Consider the following 21,925-nt stretch of genomic DNA (forward strand, 5'->3'; position numbering starts at 1 on the left):
ACACAGGGACCGATGCCGGAGGATCAGGGTGATGCTTAGTGAGGAGTATTATTAGAGCACAGTGCTTGCTAAGAGGGAGTGTCGACTTGGGGTAGCATCAAATGTGCTCTAGCCACGAAAATTGGTGGGAAGGCTAAAGCACATGAGATCTCCAATACCCAGAAATGGTTGGGCATAATCTAACCAGTTTGGGAGATATTAAAATAATTAATATTTTTAATGAAGTCCCTAAGTCTAAACTTAGGGAAAATAAAATATTAATGTGAATTAATATAAAACTAAGTGAGAATGGTCCAAAAGTCATGGATCAAGCCAAATCTAATCTTAGCCGTTGATTAGGGACTTAATCTCGGCCGTTGAATTGTCAACGAGAAAAGTATAAGAGGAGGCTTGAGGGTCACTTGGAGAACACACTGAGTTGATCAAGAATTTGATTTTTTGCGGTAGGGCTTGCTGAGGAAATCAAAAGAGTGATCAAGGTTGCAGCTGAGGGGCAGTGAATGTAGTAGCAGAGAGGCAGAGATAGTACTAGGAGCATTAGCGCAGAAGCCGGGAGAGGGTTGATGCAGAGCTAATTAGAGGCCATGCTGAGGCAGCCAGGAGCTGTTCAGAGCCTAAGGAGGGCCAGCGTGGGAGACACAGAGGCTCCAGAGGTTGATGCAGAGCCCTAAGAGGCTGACACTGGGCCAAATAGGTTGACATTGGGTTGATGCTGGGCCAGAGAGGCTGACGCTGGGAGATTTCGTGGGGCAGATTGGGGCTGAGATCTGTCTCTGACTGAGAGGTACTATTGCCAAGGGCATTCTTTGTTGGGTGAGCCATTTCTGGCACCCAGATTGTATTCTGAAACTGCTTAATAATAATAAAACCCTCAGATAGCTGCACCGGTTTTCCTGCAGTGTGTTTTTCTGGGGACATTAGTCCAAAAATAACGGTGTCACTTGTGTGCTTGTTTTTCCTTCAGTTGATGATCTGTATGTTTTGATACTATAGTTGTATTTATTTTCAGCGTTTACATGGTAAATATCTTGTTAATTAACAGAACAAGTAGGAAGAAATAAATCAGAAAGTATAGAAGGATTTCTAACAGATAGACTTAGAAATTACAACAAGTATTAGGTATGTTAGCATAATATTTGTTTTAAGATCCTTGTTAAACAAACCCTTCTTCCAAGTCTTTGGGGAAGTAACATGTTAGCTCCTTCTCTTGAAATCTTTGGAAATTGAGAGCCTTGATTCAAAACTCTAGAGTAAGTAGGTTAACTTGCCATAGACTTTTTGAGTCTTGTATCTACTCAAATTTTCCAAGTATGTTCTTAGACTCCATTAGCCCTAGATTGAGAAGGCACTAGTCCTCTCTCTCTTATGACATTCAATTATACTCTTAAAATCATTTTTTTTTAGGGTAAATTAATATTTTATTACTCAAAATCATACATTCTCAACATTTATTGGCTTGGATGTTAATGTCCTAGGGTTAAGAATTAGCTGGAATACATTAGATAAGTAAAAGTTACATTTTATGTGCTTTTTAAACCATTAAATAGTGTTGATGTCTAGGGTTTAATTGCTATTATATGGCTTTCTAACCATATAAATTTGCTATAATTAATTTTCTTGTTTACTCATAATTTTAGTCCTCATTCTACACTTTCTTATCATAGTTTTTGAGGCTAAATTTGTTGCTGCGATAAACTGTTACATAATTATATTGCTGCAATTTCTAATTTCTCAAGCTGGTTTATGATAGCCAAGTGTAATATCTTGATTATGTGTGTTTGGGAACCTATCTTGAGCCTCTATTGGTTGACCTATGCCTCTAGAAAATCCATGGGAACCTTTGAACTCAATTATGGAGATTACTCTTAAATACACCTTAAACTCTAAATTCCCATCTTTATTCTATGGTGGAAATCATTGTAGAATCCCTAGGGGGCACTTAGTTTAAGTTGATTGGGTTATTTGATCTCTAAGATCTAATAGGAAAACCTCCCTTATGTTGGATTGTGTCCATCACTAAAATGAGGGGAGTAGTTGTTGAGGTGATAGTGGTGACGCTTCCATTCGTGCACTTAGTTAAGGTTATCTAGTGAGGCTTTGCACTAAGGTGTTATGAAACCAGCTCACAAAAAGATAGAAAAGAGAGATCCACGCCTTAGAATTCAGCCTCTTCGAGGGGGCAACCTCCTTTACATTACATAAATGAACAATTCTTGGATGATACAAATGATAAAACCTCCTTTCTATATATAGGAGTCTAGGGAGTCACAATATAATCCAGCCGACCTAACAATAATAATATAAAGCCACAAAAATAACAATAGAGGGATTCTATGGGGCACAGAAATAACAATATGGGGGTAATAGGGGCACAACAATATAAATAAGGGGTATAACTACAATAGTAATGGGGTAATCACTAGTATTATAGGGACCCAACATGCCCCTCTCCTTCAAAAAAGTGTTGTCCTCAACGCTTGAGTAGTTCTGGATACTTCTGCATAAAATTCTCATCCTCCCATGTGGAATCTTCAGCGGATAAGTTCTTCCACTTGATAAGATACTCTGAAATTGATCGATTTCGTAGCTGTCGAGTTCTTGTTTCTGTGACTGCTTCCGGTTCCAATATAATTTTTCCTTCCTCGTCAAGTTCTGGCAATATTGTTTGAATTGGGAGCTTGTCACCTATAACCTTCTTTAAACATGAAACATGGAAAACTGGGTGCAATCGAGAAGCTGCAGGAAGCTCCAATTTGTATGCCATAGTACCAATCTTTTGCAACACCTTGTACGGACCATAATACTTTGGTGATAATTTATTATCCTTCTTAGCTTGCTTTAGGGACATTTGCTTATATGGTTGTAGCCGTAGGAATACCCAATCACCTACATCAAAACTTCTTTCACTGCGATGTTGATCTGCCTGTTGTTTCATTCTATTTTGTGCCAACACGAGGTTATCCTTTAAGAGTTGGAGGACTTGTTGTTGATGTTCGATGTGATGTTCCACTGCCTGAACCTTAGAATTTTCTCTTAAATATGATGTGATGGATGGTGGTTGATACCCATAAAGTGCCATAAATGGGGTCATTTTTGTTGCTGTATGGAAGGAAGTGTTATACCACCATTCAGCCAGAGGCAACCATTTGACCCATTGTGTCTGTTTATCAGATACAAAGCAACGAAGATATCCTTCCAAACATTTGTTTACTATCTCAGTTTGCCCATCAGATTGAGGATGATAAGATGAGCTATGAGCTAACTGAGTACCAAGACAAGAAAATAATTCTGTCCAAAAATTTCCAGTGAAAATGGGATCTCTGTCACTTACAATAATCTTTGGGTTTCCATGTAGCTTTTGAACTGTTTCCATAAATGCAGTAGAAACTGTACTGGCTTTAAATGGATGTGATAATGCACAAAAGTGTGCATACTTGGTAAGTCTGTCAACTACCACCATGATGACACTCTTTCCCTCAGACTTGGGTAAACCTGTGATAAAATCCATTGAAACCTCCTCCCAACGTTGGCTTGGAATGGATAAAGGTTGTAATAGACCCGGTGTCTTAATTGTTTCAACTTTATTTTGCTGGCAAACCAAACATTCCGCCACAAACTTTTGAATATCTGATTTAAGGCCATCCCAAAAAAATTCCTTCTTAACCCTGTGGTAAGTTTTTAAAAATCCTGAGTGCCCTCCTAAGGGAGAAGTGTGCAATTCCATAAGAATCTTTTGTTTTAGCTGGGAATTCTTACAGAGGTATAAGCGATCTTTGTACCATAACGAATCATTTTTCCAGCTAAATGTATCAGAAGTACTGGAATCTTGTTGTAGCTTTCGAATAAGTGCCCACACTTCTTCGTCATTCTTCCATTCCTCCCTTGCTTCGTTTATCCAATCTGGTTGGATAATAGAAATGGCACACAACAATGCTTCCACATCCTCATCCTTTCTTGAGAGTGCATCTGCCACCACATTTTGCTTCCCTTTTTTGTAGATGATTTCAAAGTCATAACCCAACATCTTTGTGACCCACTTTTGTTGCTCTTCAGAGGATAATCTTTGTTCTAAAAAGTATTTAAGGCTATCATGATCCGTTTTTACCTTGAAGTGTCTTCCCATTAGGTAGGGTCGCCATTTCTTAAGTGCATGGAGTATTGCCAACATTTCCTTCTCATAAATAGCTTTGCTTAAAAACTTTCCCTTGATTGGACGACTTTCAAAAGCAATGGGTCTTTCATCTTGCATTAGAACAGCACCAATTCCATTTCCTGAAGCATCACATTCCACAATAAAGGTTTTTGTGAAGTCCGGTGTAGCTAAGACCGGTGCTTGGCACATTGCCTCTTTAAGATGTTCAAAGGCCTTTGTTGCTTCCGGAGTCCATGAAAATGAATCTTTCTTCAATAATGTTGTTAGAGGTGCTGCTATTCTCCCATAATTCTTAACAAACTTGCGATAATACCCTGTCAACCCAAGAAATCCTCGCAGATGCTTTATGGATGTGGGGATTTTCCATTCCTTAATGGCTTTAATTTTGCTAGGGTCTACCTTAACTCCTTCATGAGATACAATATGACCCAAATATTCCACCTCCTGGACTCCAAAGAAACATTTGGATCTTTTTGCATATAATTGTTTCTCCTCCAATAGTTGTAGCACCCTGTCAACATGTTCAACATGATCCTTCCAAGACTTGCTGTAGATTAGTATATCATCAAAAAATACTAACACAAATTTTCTAAGGAATGGTTTGAAAATTGAATTCATCAAACCTTGAAATGTTGAAGGTGCATTGGTAAGGCCAAAAGGCATGACCAAAAATTCATAATGACCCTCATGAGTTCTAAATGCTGTTTTCGGAATGTCTTCAATCTTCATTCTGATTTGATGATATCCCGAACGAAGATCCAACTTGGTGAAGTAAATTGATCCATGCAATTCATCCAGTAATTCATCAATAACAGGAATGGGGAACTTATCTTTAATAGTGAGCTTGTTGAGCTCCCTATAATCCGGACACATGCGCCATGATCCATCCTTCTTGTGCACCAATACTACTGGAGCTGAGAAAGAACTTTGACTCGGTTGAATTATACCAGCCTCTAGCATTTCTGCAACCATACGTTCAATTTCACTTTTTTGGACATAGGGATATCTGTACGGCCTGATGTTTGGAGGAACACTTCCTGGAATCAGATGAATAGCATGATCATGATCACGCATAGGTGGGAGACCTTTGGGAGTCTCAAATACCTTGGAATGATTGTCCAGGACTTTTTGGAGATCTGGAGAAATAGATGATTCCAATGTGGAAACATCTAGCGAACATAATTGTGCAATTACACCTCTTTGCTCCTTTTTTAGAAGCTTTGTCATACCATTAGAGCTGATTATCTTTCCTGGTTTCCCTGCAATACCCCTTAATTCAACTTCCTTTCCTTCCGTAGAAAATTTGATGAAAAGTTCTTGAAAATTAAAAGCTATTGTACCCAAGGATTGTAGCCATTGGACTCCTAGTACAACATCAGCACCTCCCATTGGAATGGAAAGCATTGGGCTAGTCAATACATATTCTCCCATGGATAGCTTGATATTATGGCACTTTCCAGAGCAATTTATTGTTCCTCCATTTGCAATCATCACTTGACACTCTGGTGCTGGATATAGGAAGCAATTCAATTCTTTTGCTACCCTACAATGAATAAAATTGTGGGTGCTTCCTGAATCAATCAACACTATTACCTTTTTCTTCTTGATTTGTCCTTCTATCTTGATGGTTTGAGGAGTGGTAATTCCCGCCAATGCATTACAAGATATGGTCGGATTTATTTGTTCTTCATCTAGGCTTTGTTCCTGGAATATATCCTCTTCTTTTGACCTTTCTTGCTCCTTTTCTTCTTCCTCTTCACAATCTATGTAGAATAATTTCTTCTCAGCACACTTATGACCTTTTGTGTATTTGCTATCACAATTGTAACAAAGCCCTTTTGCTCTTTTTTCTTCCAATTGTTGTGGTGTCAACCTTGTAGGTTGTGGAAGACTATGGGCAACAACACTTCCGTCTTTATAGTTGTGAATGGTATGCTTCCTAGTTGCCATAATTTTGCTTTCCATTTTTCTTGCTAACCTGAATGCCTTCTCTAATGAATCAGGTTCCCAAAGGCGAACATCATGTTGGATATTATCCTTTAAAGACCCTATGAACACATCAATCCTATGCTCCTCTGGAATATCTTTTACCCTTATGTTCAATTTTTGGAACTCCTCAATGTGCTCCATTATTGAACCCTTTTGTTTGAGACTTATCAATTGGCTAAAAAAAGTGTTGCTTTTTGTATCCTCATAATGTGCTATCAATTCTTCCGTAAAAATTGCCCAAGTGATAAATTGTTTACGAGAACAAAGCCATTGATACCATACAAACTGATTTGGTTCCAAATATAAAGTTGCCATACGTACCTTTTGTGTGTTTTGCACATTATTGAGATCGAAGAATTGCTCCATCTGTAATATCCATGTGGCGGGATCCTTGCCATCAAACTTCCTCATATCGATTTTTGGAACATGGTGAGTCTTCGATCCAACATTAGAGTCTATGGAATCATGATTAACATTTCTTTTGTTCTCATCATGAGTTTCCTTTACTACCTTTCACCATTAGTGACCATTTCTTGTAGCAACTTATTCATATTTATCTTCAATTCGTCCATGTCTGTCTTCAAATCTATCTTCAAATCATCCATCTTAGCTTCTACTCCTTTCTTTAAACCATCCATCTTAGCTTCTACATCTTTCTTTAAACCATCCATCTTAGATTCTGTTCCTTTTTGTGCAAGGGACATTTTTGCACTTGGTCTTGTAATTTTGATATATCATGTAGCATTTCTTCCTCTTCTTCATGAGTCATGCTAGAGCTTTCAGGTTCCTTACTAGGTGTTTGCATTTTCTTTCCTCGGGGCATCAGTTACCGATAATAATGCTTTACTATGCCCTTTGAATTCCGTTAAACCAAGCTTACACAAAAATTTAAAAAAAAACTACACACCTTTTTTCACTTTATAGAAGCCTGATATTGAATCTGATGTATCTCTGTAATTTCGGATCATCCAGTTCTGAAATTGCGACCTGTAGTAGCCTTCTGCGTCCTCTTTCCAATGCCACAAGTCTGACCCAAATTGGATTCTCCAAGGAAGAGTTATGTGAAATCTCCCACAGTGACTTGCTTTTAGACTAGTTCAGTAGAGCGAACTTGTACGACGTGCCACGAGTCACTGTTTCAACCTTTGGATCTGAAACTCGCATACAAGAAACTACAGTCCGTCCTCTTTCTGTACCTTCTTACGAAATTTCAATCCGATCCCCAGAGAGAAAGTTATGACGATTTTCCCCAGGTCACCTGTTTTGAATGTAATTCAGGAGTCTGCAAAAAGACCAACTTCCTCAGATCATATCTCCGGAAATATCGCGCAAAAAGCTCTGAAATTCGGACCCAAGGTTCAGCGCGATTTCTTCTCAAATGGGTTTTTTTTGCGACTTCTGAAACGTCACAGAAAAAAAGTTATAGCGAAAATTCCACGATGACCTGTTTGGAGCAGCGAAACCCTAGAATCCAAAGCTCTGATACCAAATGTTATGAAACCAGCTCACAAAAAGATAGAAAAGAGAGATCCACGCCTTAGAATTCAGCCTCTTCGAGGGGGCAACCTCCTTTACATTACATAAATGAACAATTCTTGGATGATACAAATGACAAAACCTCCTTTCTATATATAGGAGTCTAGGGAGTCACAATATAATCCAGCCGACCTAACAATAATAATATAAAGCCACAAAAATAACAATAGAGGGATTCTATGGGGCACATAAATAACAATATGGGGGTAATAGGGGCACAACAATATAAATAAGGGGTATAACTACAATAGTAATGGGGTAATCACTAGTATTATAGGTACCCAACATATGGTGTCAATTTTTGGTGTAATAGGGCATGAAGAGATACTTTCATGGCATATTTTTTTTGCAAAAGCTAGTTAAAATTATTTAACTTTAAGCTTGATGGTGTAGTTTGGTAGGTTGTGTGAAAAATGATAAAGGAAAAGTTTTTTATTTATTTTTTAATATGCTAACTTAAATGACCTACATAGAAGTGGCCATACAATGTTATTGAACACATCGATATTGTTGGCCTTGTAATATTCCTAATAGGAAATTAACAGTGAATAACATAAAATATGTAATATGAACAACACCCAAAAATTACCTACACACACAAAAACTAGATAAACAGATGATGGCACCAAAAATTGGGTCTTTTATTAAATTTTATGAGCTAATAAGTACAATAAAATCAAGGGAAGAGGAACCTGGGCTTGCTACAACGAGTGAAGCCAAACCCAGGTTGTGAAATTATTGCCCACAAGATGGAAACTCTGCCCACTAAATCTCTGCATTGACCCATAAATTGTTACTGCTGTTGTTGGTAGGAAATTGAGGAATCTCTCTTTGCAATGCTCAGAAACTCCTGAAAATGTAGATGGTGCTCCTTCTCAAGCAACTCCACAAAACCTAGAAGGGATTTGACCTCAATCCAACCCCTCAAAAAACCCACAAAATGAGGTTTGTGAGCTCGTTTCTTTACCCGTACACACTACCCAAATTTGCTATAGAATGCCCTAGAAATTGAGCTCCAACCTCCCACAAATTCTCCTATAAATTTCTCCACCAAATTCCTTGTGTCTCTAGTCCTCAAGCCCCAAATTCTGCTTCTCCTTAACCTTTGCGTGATTTTTCTAGTGAGGGCTTGTGTAGGCCCTAGAAGACAAAATTTCGGCCTGCCTTGCTCACTCAATTTCCTCCCTTCAAATCACACCAAAATTCTAGCAAATGTCTAGCCCAACTACCTCTGAATTTCCCGGAATTTATCTTGCACCACAACTGCCTTCTCACTAGTGCAAATTTCTCCAGCGTCCTGGCCACACACACACTTGGGAATTAGACTCCCGTTACAGCGTCGAAATGGCTCCCCAAATGCCCAAAAGACTCCTCTAGAGTGGTACTCGTGGTCTCCTAAGATATGCACCCATATCAAAGCATTATCATAAAGAAGTAAAAGGCGCACCAGAGGGGTGGACAAAGTAGGCTGACGAAAGGGGTAACCCACGCCTCTACATTTACTACCTCCTTACATCTATACACCCAGGATGTTGGACCACCGTTAGCTGGTCACTTGGCTATGATACCTGGCCTTAAAGTCTTGCCCTCTTCATTGCCACCATCTACTCTTGCACCTATGGATTGGTGGGTTGATCTATGACCTGTCACTTCCCCTTGGGGGTTGTAAACACCTAATAGGGTTATCCATCTAGCCATCCCAAGCATAAGAGAGTGAACACCTATACGAGACTTGGTCTAGTTAGATACTTGAAGGTGATCTTTGTGTGAAATATTGGTTGTGCCCCTGATGTTAAGTATGGTCCATTATGATGCATCTATGGTTTAAGACCTAAGTCACCTAATGATTTTTGGTTTACTCTTGATCTCGAGATTTTGTCAAATGATCCACATCATAGCAGCACAAGCTTTTGGAGGTGATTGCCCCACCTCCTCAGCATAGCAATAAAAGCTGTACTATCCAGTGTAGAGAGAGAGTGACTTTGATTGTGCAATGTTGCCTACCTAGAGTAGAGCGTTGGGCTATTTGAGGAATACACATGATGCTTGACACCCAGAGGGACCCTTAGATGTTGAAACGTTGAGGCCATGATGCATAGTGTTGGGGATATTTATGATGTGTCAAGTGGATCCAAGATGCCCCTAGGTTGTCCTTGACACTATTTTATGGGCATCAGTGGATCTAGAGCCTAGATGATGATTGTCATTATTGAGATGTTAAGGGAAGGCTTGTACATCACCTTGGAGCCTCAATGCTTGAGCTATTTGATGCCACATCACCCCTTTTTCTCTTGTGAGGGTGATGTAGGGCACTTTTACAACATGGCATGGAGGCTTTTGATGGATTGCACATGATCCTTGAGGCACTTCTTTGACTATGGTGCACTCCTTAACCTTTACCTCACATTTTGAGGGCTTATTGAGCTCATATAGAGGGTTATGTCACACTATTGGAGCATTTATTCCAACATTTGTGGGCTTTTATAGCATATTTGTCTTATTCTTGAGCTATGAGGTTGGCCTGTAACCACTTTCTTACAGAGAACTGAAAAGTGAACTTTTTTTTAGGGCTTTTAGATCATTTTACTTGTAAAGTGAGTGGAGGAAGGCTCATATAAATAGAGCCTCGTCTTCATTTCTATTTTCATCATCACAGATGTGAATTCAACCTCTCTAAAAAGAGTGCGACGTACGTCCTTATTCGCTACTTGGGAACACTGTGATCTTTTGTGCATGTGACTTGTTCTTGGATGTGATTTTTGCTTGGAGATACTATTTTGGGATTGAAAGAAGAGCTATTGTGGAGGATTTTGTAAATTTATTGCTGATTATTAATATTTTGCATGCTTTAAATGTTTTAAGTAGGGTTTCTATTGTTCCATGTCTAAATGCTTGTCATTGGTGAAACTTTGCTTCATTGTTGCATGTATAATTGTTTCCTTAATAGCCTTTAAAGAAACTCCTAAAGTGCAAACCTTATAATTAATTTCTCCCCTCACAAGAATAGCAACCGAGGTTTTGCAAGTGGATGCCCTAGAGCATCCCCTCTTACTTCATCAAGGTCCTTCTTTGGCTTTTAACTTCATTAAGGTTCCATTTGTCCTTGTAGGTTTAGGCACTAGTCTAGAAGTGTGTTGATCAACTTTAAAATTAAATTAAATTTCCTTAAAAGTTAAACCCTCTCTCTCCTAGACAACTAGGGCAGCTGCTAGGGTTTTAGGTGTAGATTTGCGTTTGAAGTGTTTGTTTAATGCATGGGAGTGACTCCAAATTGTAGGATAATTTGCATAAACCATCCAAAAGCAAAATCTAGCTCCATAAGTTGTTTTGCATGCCCTAGAAGGGTTGATGTCATCTCTATCTATTGCTGTTTACATATATCTAACAACCCTAAAACCCTTTGCTTGGGTCAACCCAAGTCGCTATTAGAAACCCTTGTTCCTTTCTAGTTGGACATCGTTTGTAGCATTTTTCTAAGGCTGCTATATGCCATTGCATACCCTAATTTTGAAAGCCATTCAAACCCTAACTTATAACAACCAAGTCATTGGTCAAACACTAGCTTTTGATATCTTGGTCATCTTTGGCCCTGCAAGCACTCTACCTATCCTTAGACCTCCAAAATAAGTCTCCTTGAGCCATATTATTAGAATACCTTGTAGGTGGCACAAGGAAGTCTCCCTTGTGTTTGAAATTCCACTAAATAGAAAGGAGGTTGTTGAGGTGATAGTGGCAACTCTTCCTCATTGTTGCCATAGGGTCTGGCCCTTCCCTGGGGAGTCCTCTCACTAGACCTTCTAGATTTTGTAGCAACAAGTATCATGTTTTAATCTATATTTTGTTGAAATAAAAAACTATGGCAATGAAGAATGGCTATAGCATACAAGAAATAGCAGTGAAATTTTAACGACAAAAGTTAAAACACCTCTAGGCTCTAAGGGATTACAAGATAAGGTAGATGAAGTTGTAGTTTGAGTAGTAGCTTCTTTAAAAAGAGAGAAAAAAACATAAGTAATATGTTGTAAGGAGTTGTGAATAAGCAAGGGAAGCATGTGGCTGGACATGCATATGTCAAGTGGCAAATGTTCGTGGAATTGTAAAAGAAATCAATAGAAGTCTTAAAGAAGCTAGTTCAAGTTTTGTTTCCATCACCTTTGGTTTCTTAGTGTTTGGACTAGTGAAGGAACTTGTAAGCTAAGATGTTATCATAAATGATTGATAGTCTAGCGGCTACTTGGGTTAGATGATCAAGAGTAGAGGCAGGTGTAGATGTTGGCTTCGATTAAGTCACTATAATGCATCTTTTGGTAGCATATTTTATATTTTTGTGATTTATACATGCGGTTGATTAAGTAGTTACTTTGCAATTAGATTTTTTACTATATGATTATGCTGCGAGTTAAGCTCTGTGGCCATTAGTACATTAATACGCTGATGTTAGTATAGGATTTGAGATCCTTATTTGGAATGACCTAAATTTTGATCAGTGGTTGTGCCCCCAACTGTTGTATACATGGACCTCAATATGTAACAAGAGGTGTTTCATTTTAAAATAAGCCATCATCAAGTGTGGAAGCAATATCATTGTGCACCATGTCATACCTCTATCTTTGTTGATAACATGTATATAAAATAATTATTTTGTGAGTTATTATAGATTAATTGTATTCATTATGTTGTCATTATGCTAAATGAAGTTAGAGGAAGAAGGATTCTGCCACGTTTAGTAGGGGCACTAAATTTGGCGGAGGGACTCAAAAGTGGGGCCAAGGTGTGGTTTACATTTTTCTATTTATTATTTACTTGGGAAATTTAAATTTTCCTATAGTCAAAAGTTAGATCGATCTCAATCATCCAAGGAGATCTAATCTCAACCATTCGTGGAAGTGGTGGGCCCAATTCGAATTCAAAGAGGGAAAAACGGCGCAAAACTTGGTCATTATGCACAAAACATCTCGTTGTTCAACTTAATGAGAGAGAGAAGGGTTCAACTGAGGGCTAGGGTTTCAGATAAGTGTGAAAGAGGCAGAGAAAGGAGGTCGATTAAGCTAGAATAACTTCCAGCCATTCGTAGACCTCTCCAGGGGCCGAAATAAGTGTGTAGAGGAGTCCGTACAGGTGGTGCGAGTCCATACTAGTGGGCGGAAAAGAGGTGCAACATGTTTTTTGTGAGTTAAGCTCTGTGGTCATCAGTACATTACTACACTGATGTCAATATAGGGTTTGAGATCCTTATTTGGAATGACCTGAATTTGGATGAATCATTGTGTTCCCAACTGTTGTATACATGGACCTCAATATGTAGCAAGAGTTGTCCCATTTTAAAATGAGCCATCATCAAGTGTGGAAGCAATATCATTGTGCACCTATGTTGCAGGAAACGTTGCCCCCAAGTTCGTTTCAGCTAGGAAATGAAATGGAAATGCGTAACGTACGGCTTGGAAATGAGTTTCCGGCTGTACTGGCACGTTTCACGTTGGGGAAACATGGCCAATACGGCTGGAAACGAGTTTCCAGGTTATACGACAGAGTTTCCACTTCTTATTGCGATTTTTTGTTTTGTTTTTTCGGTTCTAATTTTTGATTGGGTGAATAAAATATCTTGTGGATGCTTTTAGATGCCTCTCTCAAGTTATAAAAAGACTCTCACCTCATTCCCTCATCACACAATTGAGCAAGTCGTTTCTCTTGGAGACAAACGATTTTAACAATGGAGAAAAGAGGAAGAGAGCAATGGTCTTTTGTGTTTATATTTCTTGCAGCCTCATAGTCTTTATTGTACTTGCAACCTCATATATATAATCAAGGTTGATTTTGAGATTTGGATATATAATAAAGGTTGATTTTGGATATTCTGATATTGCTATTTTCATTATGTGATTATTCATGAGTAAATGTGATGTAAATTTAATCATAATGTTTAAAATTTAAATGTAATAAATTATAATGTATCTTGTATGCTTTATGATTGCACATAACATTTTTTAAATGTCCTAAATTCTAATATATATATATATATATATATATATATATATTGCGTTTCCCCGTTTCCAAAATTTGGGGGGGGGGGGTCACGTTTCGTACCTGTGCCCGTTTCGGAAACTCGTACTCATTTACCCGTTTCGTGCAACTTAGTTGTTCCCCATGTCATACCTCTATCTTTGTTGATCACATGTATATAATGTAATTATTTTGTGAGTTATTATAGATTAATTGTATTCATTGTGTTCTTATAATGTTAAATGAAATTAGAGGAGGAAGGATTCTGCCATATTCATCAAGTGCACTAAATTTGGCGGAGGGATCCACAAGTGGGGCCAAGGTGCAGTTTACATTTTTCTATTTATTTTTGACTTAGGAAAATTTATGTTTTCCTATAGTCAAAAGTTAGATCGATCTCAGCTATCCAAGGAGATCTATTCTCAGCCATTCGTGGCGGTGGTGGGCCCAAGTCGGATTCTAAGAGGGAAAAGGGTGCAAAACTTGGTCATTATGCACAAAACATCTTGGGGTTCAACTCAATGAGAGAGAGAAGAGTTCAACTCAGGGCTAGGGTTTCAAATAAGTGTGAAAGAGGCAAAGAAAGGAGGTCGATTTAGCTAGAATCACTTCTAGCCATTCGCATGCCTCTCCAGGGGTCGAAATAAGTGCATAGAGGAGGTCGTATAGGTGGTGTCAGTCCATACCAATGCGCAAAAAAGAGGCAAAGCGTGCTTTTTTACTATATGATTGTGCTGCGAGTTAAGCTTGTGGCCATTAGTACATTAGTACATTGATGTTGGTATATGGTCTGAGATCCTTATTTGGAATAATCTGAATTGGATGAATCGTTGTGTCCCCAATTGTTATATACATGGACCTCAATATGTAATAAGAGGTGTCCCATTTTAAAATGAGCCATCATCAAGTGTGGAAGCAATATCATTGTGCACCATGTCATACCTCTATCTTTGTTGATTACATGTATATAATTTAACTATTTTGTGAGTTATTATAAATTAATTGTATTCTAATCACTGTTTTATAAAACGCTACGCGGGCTCGGATTCGGCCAAGCTGATCGAGCCATACCCTTGGCCGGTCTGGATCGGCAGAAAAATTGTTATGGTGGCCAGTTTTTTTACCTAATTGGCTGAGCCGGTCACCTACTCTGCCGGTTTGGTAACAAACCGGCTGGCTCGGTCGAGTCCGTGTTAAACTGGCTGAACCATTCAATGACGCCCAAAGATGCCCAACGACTTGTTTGGAGGGAAAATCGGGCCCCAAGCAGAATTATAATTTGGTTTTAGGTTTTATTTAAGGCCATCTACCTCTCCCAAGCCTATTAAAGCTACCCAACCCCCTCACATTTCCTCACAGCTATCTCATTGCATTTGTGTGAGAATTTGTGAGGAGTTTGTGAAGAGTTGTGGAGTTTGTTTTTGGAGCAGCAATGAGGAGTCTTGGGCAATCATTGGAGCAACAGTGAGGAGCTTCTTGGGTAGCCATTGGAGCAACATTGAGGAGGCGGTTTGTGCCTAGAGGTATTTTTTTTTCACTTCTAAAATATGTTTTTGCTTGTTTTTTTTGGTGCAAATCTGGAAATTGAAAAGAGTACTACCTCTCCCAAGCCTAGTAAAGCTACCCAACCCCCTCACATTTCCTCAGAGCTATCTCATTGCATTTGTGTGAGAATTTGTGAGGAGTTTACGAAGAGTTGTGAAGTTTGTTTTTGGAGCAGCAGTGAGGAGTCTTGGGCAATCATTGGAGCAACAGTGAGGAGCTTCTTGGGCAGCCATTGGAGCAACATTGAGGAGTTGGTTTGTTGGAGCAACATTGAGGAGGCGGTTTGTGCCTAGAGGTATTTTTTTTTCACTTCTAAAATCTTTTTTTGCTTGTTTTTTTTGGTGCAAATCTGGAAATTGAAAAGAGTAATTTTTGTAAAAGAAATGAACATTGAAGCATTGTTTTTTTTGTTTTCATTTTCAGATTTTTTCCTTTCATTTCCAAGTCCAAATATCAGAAAATGGCTCCTAGAATGAAAGATGTTGTTTGGGCATATGCTGAAATGATTGATAATCAAATGCATTACAATTTTTTTCATAGAAAAATTAAGGGAGGTGGAGGGGACATTCATAGGCTGAAACAACACTTGGCTGGTGTTAGAGGCCAAATTACTCCATGTGAAGCACCATCAGAACAAATTGGGGAGATTAGGAAGGAGTTGTTAGATAAATTTGAGAAGTTTGAGGAAGAAAAAGCTAGGCAAAAAGAAATAGAGGCTGAAATTGGGAGGAAGAGGAGTCTAAAAAACATGATGGCTGCCAACCCCAATTTTGATTATGAGGGCTCTTCATCTATCCCTTGCACTGATGCTTCCAACCCCTTTTGCCTATGTTCGTCCCTCTTTGGAGTCTATTCAAGAAAAGGGTAAGGGGAAAATGAAAAAGAAGGGTGATGTCAAAAGTTATTTCACACCCTCCTCTCCCTCTGATAGTACACATCGTCCTCAAGCTAATAGAGGTCAAATGCAACCCATTTTAGATGACCATTGGAAGAAAGAATTGAGAGAGACTGCCTGTGATTACATAGCTAGATGGTGGTATGATGCTGATATCCCCTTCAATGCTTCTCGTTCACCATATTATGAACCTATGTTTGATGCCATATTTTCTGTTGGAAAGGGCTTCAAAGGCCCTACTATGCATTAGTTAAGGGGATCTCTTTTGCAAAAAGAAGATTCCTCCATTGATGAATATTTGAAAGATTTCAAATGCTCATGGGCAAAAATAGGATTTACCATCATGTCATGCATTGACTGATCAAAGGAACCGTACCATCATAAACTTTCTTATCTTTTGCCCACAGGGAACCATGTTTCTAAAATCAGTTGATGCATCTGATAGGGTGAAAGATGCACACTTGTTGTTTCAGCTTTTGGATGAGGTTGTTGAAAAGGTGGGGGTGACTAATGTTGTTCAAATAATCACAAATAATTCCTCTAACTATGTTCTTGCTGGTAAAATGTTAGAGGAAAAACACAAAACCATCTTTTGGACCCCATGCGCTGCACATTGCATAGACCTCATGCTCGAGGATATTGGCAAAATAGATTGAGTTAAGAACACTGTAGAGCATGCCAAAAGCATAACAAAATATATCTACAATCACTCATGTGGTGACTAATGTTGTTCAAATAATCCCAGATAATGCCTCTAACTATTTTCTTGCTGGTAAAATGTTAGAGGAAAAACACAAAACCATCTTTTGGACCCCATGTGCTGCACATTGCATAGACCTCATGCTTGAGGATATTGGCAAAATAGATTGGGTCAAGAACACTGTAGAGCATGCCAAAAGCATAACAAAATATATCTACAATCACTCATGGATTTTGAGCTTGATGAGGAAACACACAGGGGGCAGGGATATTATTAGGCCTGCCATCACTAGATTTGCAACTCATTTTTTGACATTGCAATCTATGCTTTCCCAACATAGAAACTTGCAAAGGGTGTTTTCCAGTGATGAATGGAATGAATGTCAATGGTCTCGCAAACAGGATGGCAAAGATGTGAGAAAGAAAGTTAATGAAGAAATATTTTGGAAAAAGGCAACAAAGATTGTGAAGGTTGCTGAGCCACTGGTTAAGGTGTTGTGGTTGGTGGATGGGGAAAGATTGGCTATGGGCTTCATTTATGAGGCTATGGATCAAGCAAAGGAGCAAATAAAGGTAGTATACATGGATAGAGTGGCTAAGTATGGGCCCATTTGGGAAATCATTGATCAAAGATGGAACAATCAACTCCATCGCATACATGCAGCTAGGTTTTTTTTGAACCCTAGGTATCATTATAAAGCTCTGGAGTTAGAAGCTTTGACTTGGGAGGTTAGAGATGGATTGATTGACTGCATTGACCGCATGGTCCCTAAGGAGAGTGATTAGTTGTAGATACACCGACATACCACTTGTTTCAACAGAGCCACAAGTACCTTTGGCAAGAACCTAGCAAGGATTGCAAGGGAAGCAGCTGAGCCAGCTAAACAAAAATTTCAGTTTTCAAATTCTTATTTTGTTAAGTTGTTTATAATTTGGAAGTTGGATATAATTTGTTGAGCTAACTCATTACACAACTATGTTGTTTGCAGCACAATGGTGGGAGGCTTTTGGTAGCCATTGTCCTCAATCGCAGAAGTTTGCAATGCGTATTTTGAGTCAAACTTGCAGTGCTACTGGGTGTGAGAACAATTGGTTTGTGTTTGAGAGGATTCGCACGAAGAAGAGAAACTGCTTGGAACAAAAACGGTAAATGATCTAGTCTATGTCCAATACAACCTCTGATTAAAACGCAACCAATTGATGAACAAAAGACTCGATACAGATCCCATTGTGTTGGAGTCACCCAACAAAGTTTGATTATGATGAGGATATTGGTCTTGATTTGGATTTACAGATGGAGGCATTAGTTGAACATAATGTTCAGTTGAATGCAGATCCACTTGTACCAGGCCCAACCCCAAGTCCTCTAGTTGTAGGCACTTCCTCTACTCAACCACGACGAAAGCGCATATCTCGTCTATCTTAGCGTGCAGCTGCTGCGCTTGCTAGTGCTACTACTTCTACAATTGTAGTTGGAGATGGTGATGAGGAGGAGGAGCCATGGGTTTCCCTGTCTGACTTTGATTTAGAGTCTGAGCCAGATGATGTTGGCTTCTCTAGCAGTAGCCAATAGTACTGGTGACTAGTGATGTTTTACAGTTTACTTTTGTTGTAGAGGCTATTTAGAGCCTCCTTGGTTATGTGTTTTTGTTTTGATCTCTATATCATGTATGTATTGGACCGTGCACTGGGTGCCATTTTGATATAATGGATATATTCATGAGCCTACTTTGATCATATGTTGTCTTCTCTCTATATTCTAATGCTTTGTGTTTGGAAAGATGAATGAAAATCTTTAAAATTATGTTTTTTCATAAAAAAATAAATATTTAATGTATATTTTGCAACGACCGAGTCATTGAAATCAAACAGACCGAGTCGATATCGAGTTGGAGTTTTAAAACATCGGTTCTCATAACGTTAAATGAAGTTAGAGGAGGAAGGATTCTGCTGCATTTAGCAGGTGCACTAAATTTGGTGGGGGGACCCACAAGTGGGGCCAAGGTGCAGTTTACATTTTTCTATTTATTTTTGACTTGGGAAAATTTAATGTTTTCTATAGTCAAAAGTTAGATTGATCTCGGCTGTCCAAGGAGATCTAATCTCAGCCATTCGTGGCAGTAGTGGGCCCAAGTCGAATTCTAAGAGGGAAAAAGGGCGCAGAACTTGGTCATTATGCACAAAACATCTTGGTGTACAGCTCAATGAGAGAGAAGGGTTCAGCTCAGGGCTAGGGTTTCAGATCAGTGTGAAAGAGGCAGAGAAAGGAGGTCAATTAAGCTAGAATCACTTCCAGCCATTCACATACCTCTCCGGGGGCCAAAATAAGTGCACAGAGGAGGCCGTACATGTGGTGCGAGTCTGTACCAGTGCATGGAAGAGAGTCAGAGCGTGTTTGCAGTGCACAGACAACAAAGTAGAGGGTTTGCAGAGAGAGACAGGGAAGTTTTCCCTCCTGAATGTAATCTTTTCCTTAAGTATATTTGCTGAGCTGAACAATGAAACACCAAGATTGGGGTTTCCTAGGTAAATTTATTGTGTTCTGTTTTATGGTGTGCTTGTCTTTATCTATTCCTTTTGTTTTTCCGTTGCATGCAAGTTAGAAAAGAGGCAGAGTGTGTTTGCAGTGTGCAGACAACAGAGTAGAGGGTTTGCAGAGAGAGAAAGGGAAGTTTCCCCACCTAAATGTAATCTTTTCCTTAAGTAGATTTGTTGAGCTGAACAATAAAACACCAAGCTTGTAGGTTTTCGTTAGATTGGGGTTTCCTGGGTAAATTTATTGTGTACTTATTTATGATGTGTTTGTCTTCATCTATTCCTTTTGTTTTTCCCTGCGTGCAAGTTAGAAAACTCTACATATTTGTGGGTTAGAAGTTAAAGTTGAGATTTTTTCTCTTTGCTTAGTTAAAATTCTCAGATTAGTTAGCAACTTAGCTGGGTTTTAGAAATCTAACGCATAAATGTTGAAGTGATTTTTTATTTGTTCTTATTTATTCAAGTCATGTGTAGACATTTTTTTCTCTTATTTCGTTGTCATCACTCCAAACTTGCAATGCTGGTGAAATCTACACTCAACATTTTCCTTATCTAGTGGATTTTTTCTATGTTAACAGAAATATGACCCAAAGGTCAGTTTCTTTTTCTGTTCTTCTTGACACAACAATAGCACATTGCTAATGAATTCTATGCTATTTATATGTGCAGGAAGGAGGCAGTTCATGTTTGTTATCTCACAAAACCATCTATTCTTGTTTCCTGTGCTGTTTCCTTTTCTTGTTTGCCATTTCTGGTAACACAAGAGATTTTTCTTTATGTATTGATGTAAATATTCCAGTTAATTTTCTTATTCAACTTGTTTGTTTGCATTGCTATGCACAAAGATAATTAGGCAGTTATGAAACATCTTTCATTTATCTTCCACCTTTTAATTTGACATATTTCTTTGTTGATTAGTGTACAACAGTTTAGAATAGACTATGCATTTATGTTTTTGGTTGTAGTGCAGGCTTTCTGACCTTCTCCATGAACTCCAAATCTGTATTGGCTGATATACTGGCATTATTACAATTTCATCTTCAGGAGAGACATAAAAAGTCATCTCAGATAAATGACAGTCTGCAGAAAACTGTTGGATCTGATGACTCCTCGAAAGGAGGAGGTCTCTTGAACTCCCAAAAAATTGAGAGCGTATCTGATTTGAATCGTACTCCCAAATTGAATGAAAGAAGCCCACTTCTAGATGCAGCTCTTTCTATAATGGGTTATCATGTACCTCAGGTAGAGGACAGTTCCCTATATTCTGTTATTAAGGCTACATATATGATTGTTTAATTTATTTGTATTTATAAATTGAAAATATTGTTTACAGATCTGCGATGCAACTACCAGCTTTCTGATTGACACACTGACATCCATTCTTCAATCAACAATTACCTATAAGATGCTTTCAAAATCTTCATGTAATGCAGTCCAGAAAAGTCAAAATGAAGCAAACACAAGTCATTGTATATTTGACATGATGGGGCCAAACAAGGAGAAAAATTGGCTAGCTGATGTGGTGGTTTATCGACAACAACTATCCTCCAAGCAACAGTTCTTGTAGATTGGGACTGTTATATCTGCCAATGATTTTTCCAAAATTGTGAAAGCTTGTAAGGCTATTTTTGGAAATCTGCAAGCATATGGTAGGTATGAAATTTAAGACATTTTATAGATAACTATGGAATTAAAGTCCTTATCTAACATTGGTCACAATACTAAATGCTCCTTGCCTGAATTGATAGGTAACATTGAGAAAGGTGAGTAGTCATGCAATGCACTTTGTTAAGAGTCAGATGTCAGGAACATATAAACTAGTGAGTAGAAATACTTTTGCATTGGTTTGATTTATAAAAAAATGATACTATCTTCAACTTTTTTCGGTAAATGCGTGAAAATATGGAGGCATTGTTTAGTTTATTCCTTAGGTTTTCAAGGAAACAAACAAAAAAAAAGGTGATGTAGCATGTTGCCGCAAAATCTAGCAGGCCTTGGAGAGGGAAACCCTACAAGGCATGAACTAGACCAAGGGACAACAATGGGGTAGTGGTCCACTGTTACCACAGCCAAAAGCCTTTTCTCTTTATGGATTTTCACTGATGTGAGGAGTCCCAATATTTGATAAAGGTCACCGATGTATGATATTCTAGCTAGAAGGTGTTAGGTGATCTAAATAGGATCTCAAAAGAAAGGCACAATTTTGGGTTCAAGGCTGTACTAGGAGGCAATTCGCTTTCTATTGAGAGATCTATAATGCAAGCCACAAAACCTAGGGTTTGATAGGTTCGATGAGTGTCGGAGTAACTCAAGGTCAAGGTCAAGAGAAAAGGTTTCCAATGATGTATGTCAACAAGACCAAGGCTCATGAAACCTCTAAGAAAACCTCCAAGTTGAAGGATGATAAAACTAGGGTTTCCCTATTAGGGAAAACAACTAGGGCAAGAGAATTTATGGGTGAAATTGAAGTGGATGCCCACCAAAGGGATATATTTTGTAGCAAATGATATCCTCTTGATATTTGGGCTCTTTAATCCCAATAATTCTACTTTCCTAGGGATTCATGTCAAGCC

The 21,925-nt window shown here is 38.6% G+C and overlaps 1 protein-coding gene across 1 annotated transcript in view; it reads left to right on the forward strand.

Annotated features, from left to right (window-relative positions):
- LOC149148323 (uncharacterized) overlaps positions 1–21,203 on the forward strand; it is a 36,724-nt gene extending 15,521 nt beyond the window's left edge. The window contains exons 2-4 of the mRNA XM_089439891.1: positions 20,022–20,138; positions 20,318–20,594; positions 20,686–21,203. Of these exons, the coding sequence (XP_089296017.1) occupies positions 20,340–20,594; positions 20,686–20,919 (489 nt within the window). The 5' untranslated portion in view covers positions 20,022–20,138; positions 20,318–20,339 and the 3' untranslated portion in view covers positions 20,920–21,203. The remainder of the gene's footprint in view (positions 1–20,021; positions 20,139–20,317; positions 20,595–20,685) is intronic.
- The last annotated feature ends 722 nt before the right edge of the window (positions 21,204–21,925 follow it).

Source organism: Pinus tabuliformis, chromosome 9, assembly GCF_031772625.1.
Source record: "Pinus tabuliformis cultivar Carrire ecotype Pingquan chromosome 9, CPIR1, whole genome shotgun sequence".
NCBI classification, from domain to species: Eukaryota; Viridiplantae; Streptophyta; class Pinopsida; order Pinales; family Pinaceae; genus Pinus; species Pinus tabuliformis.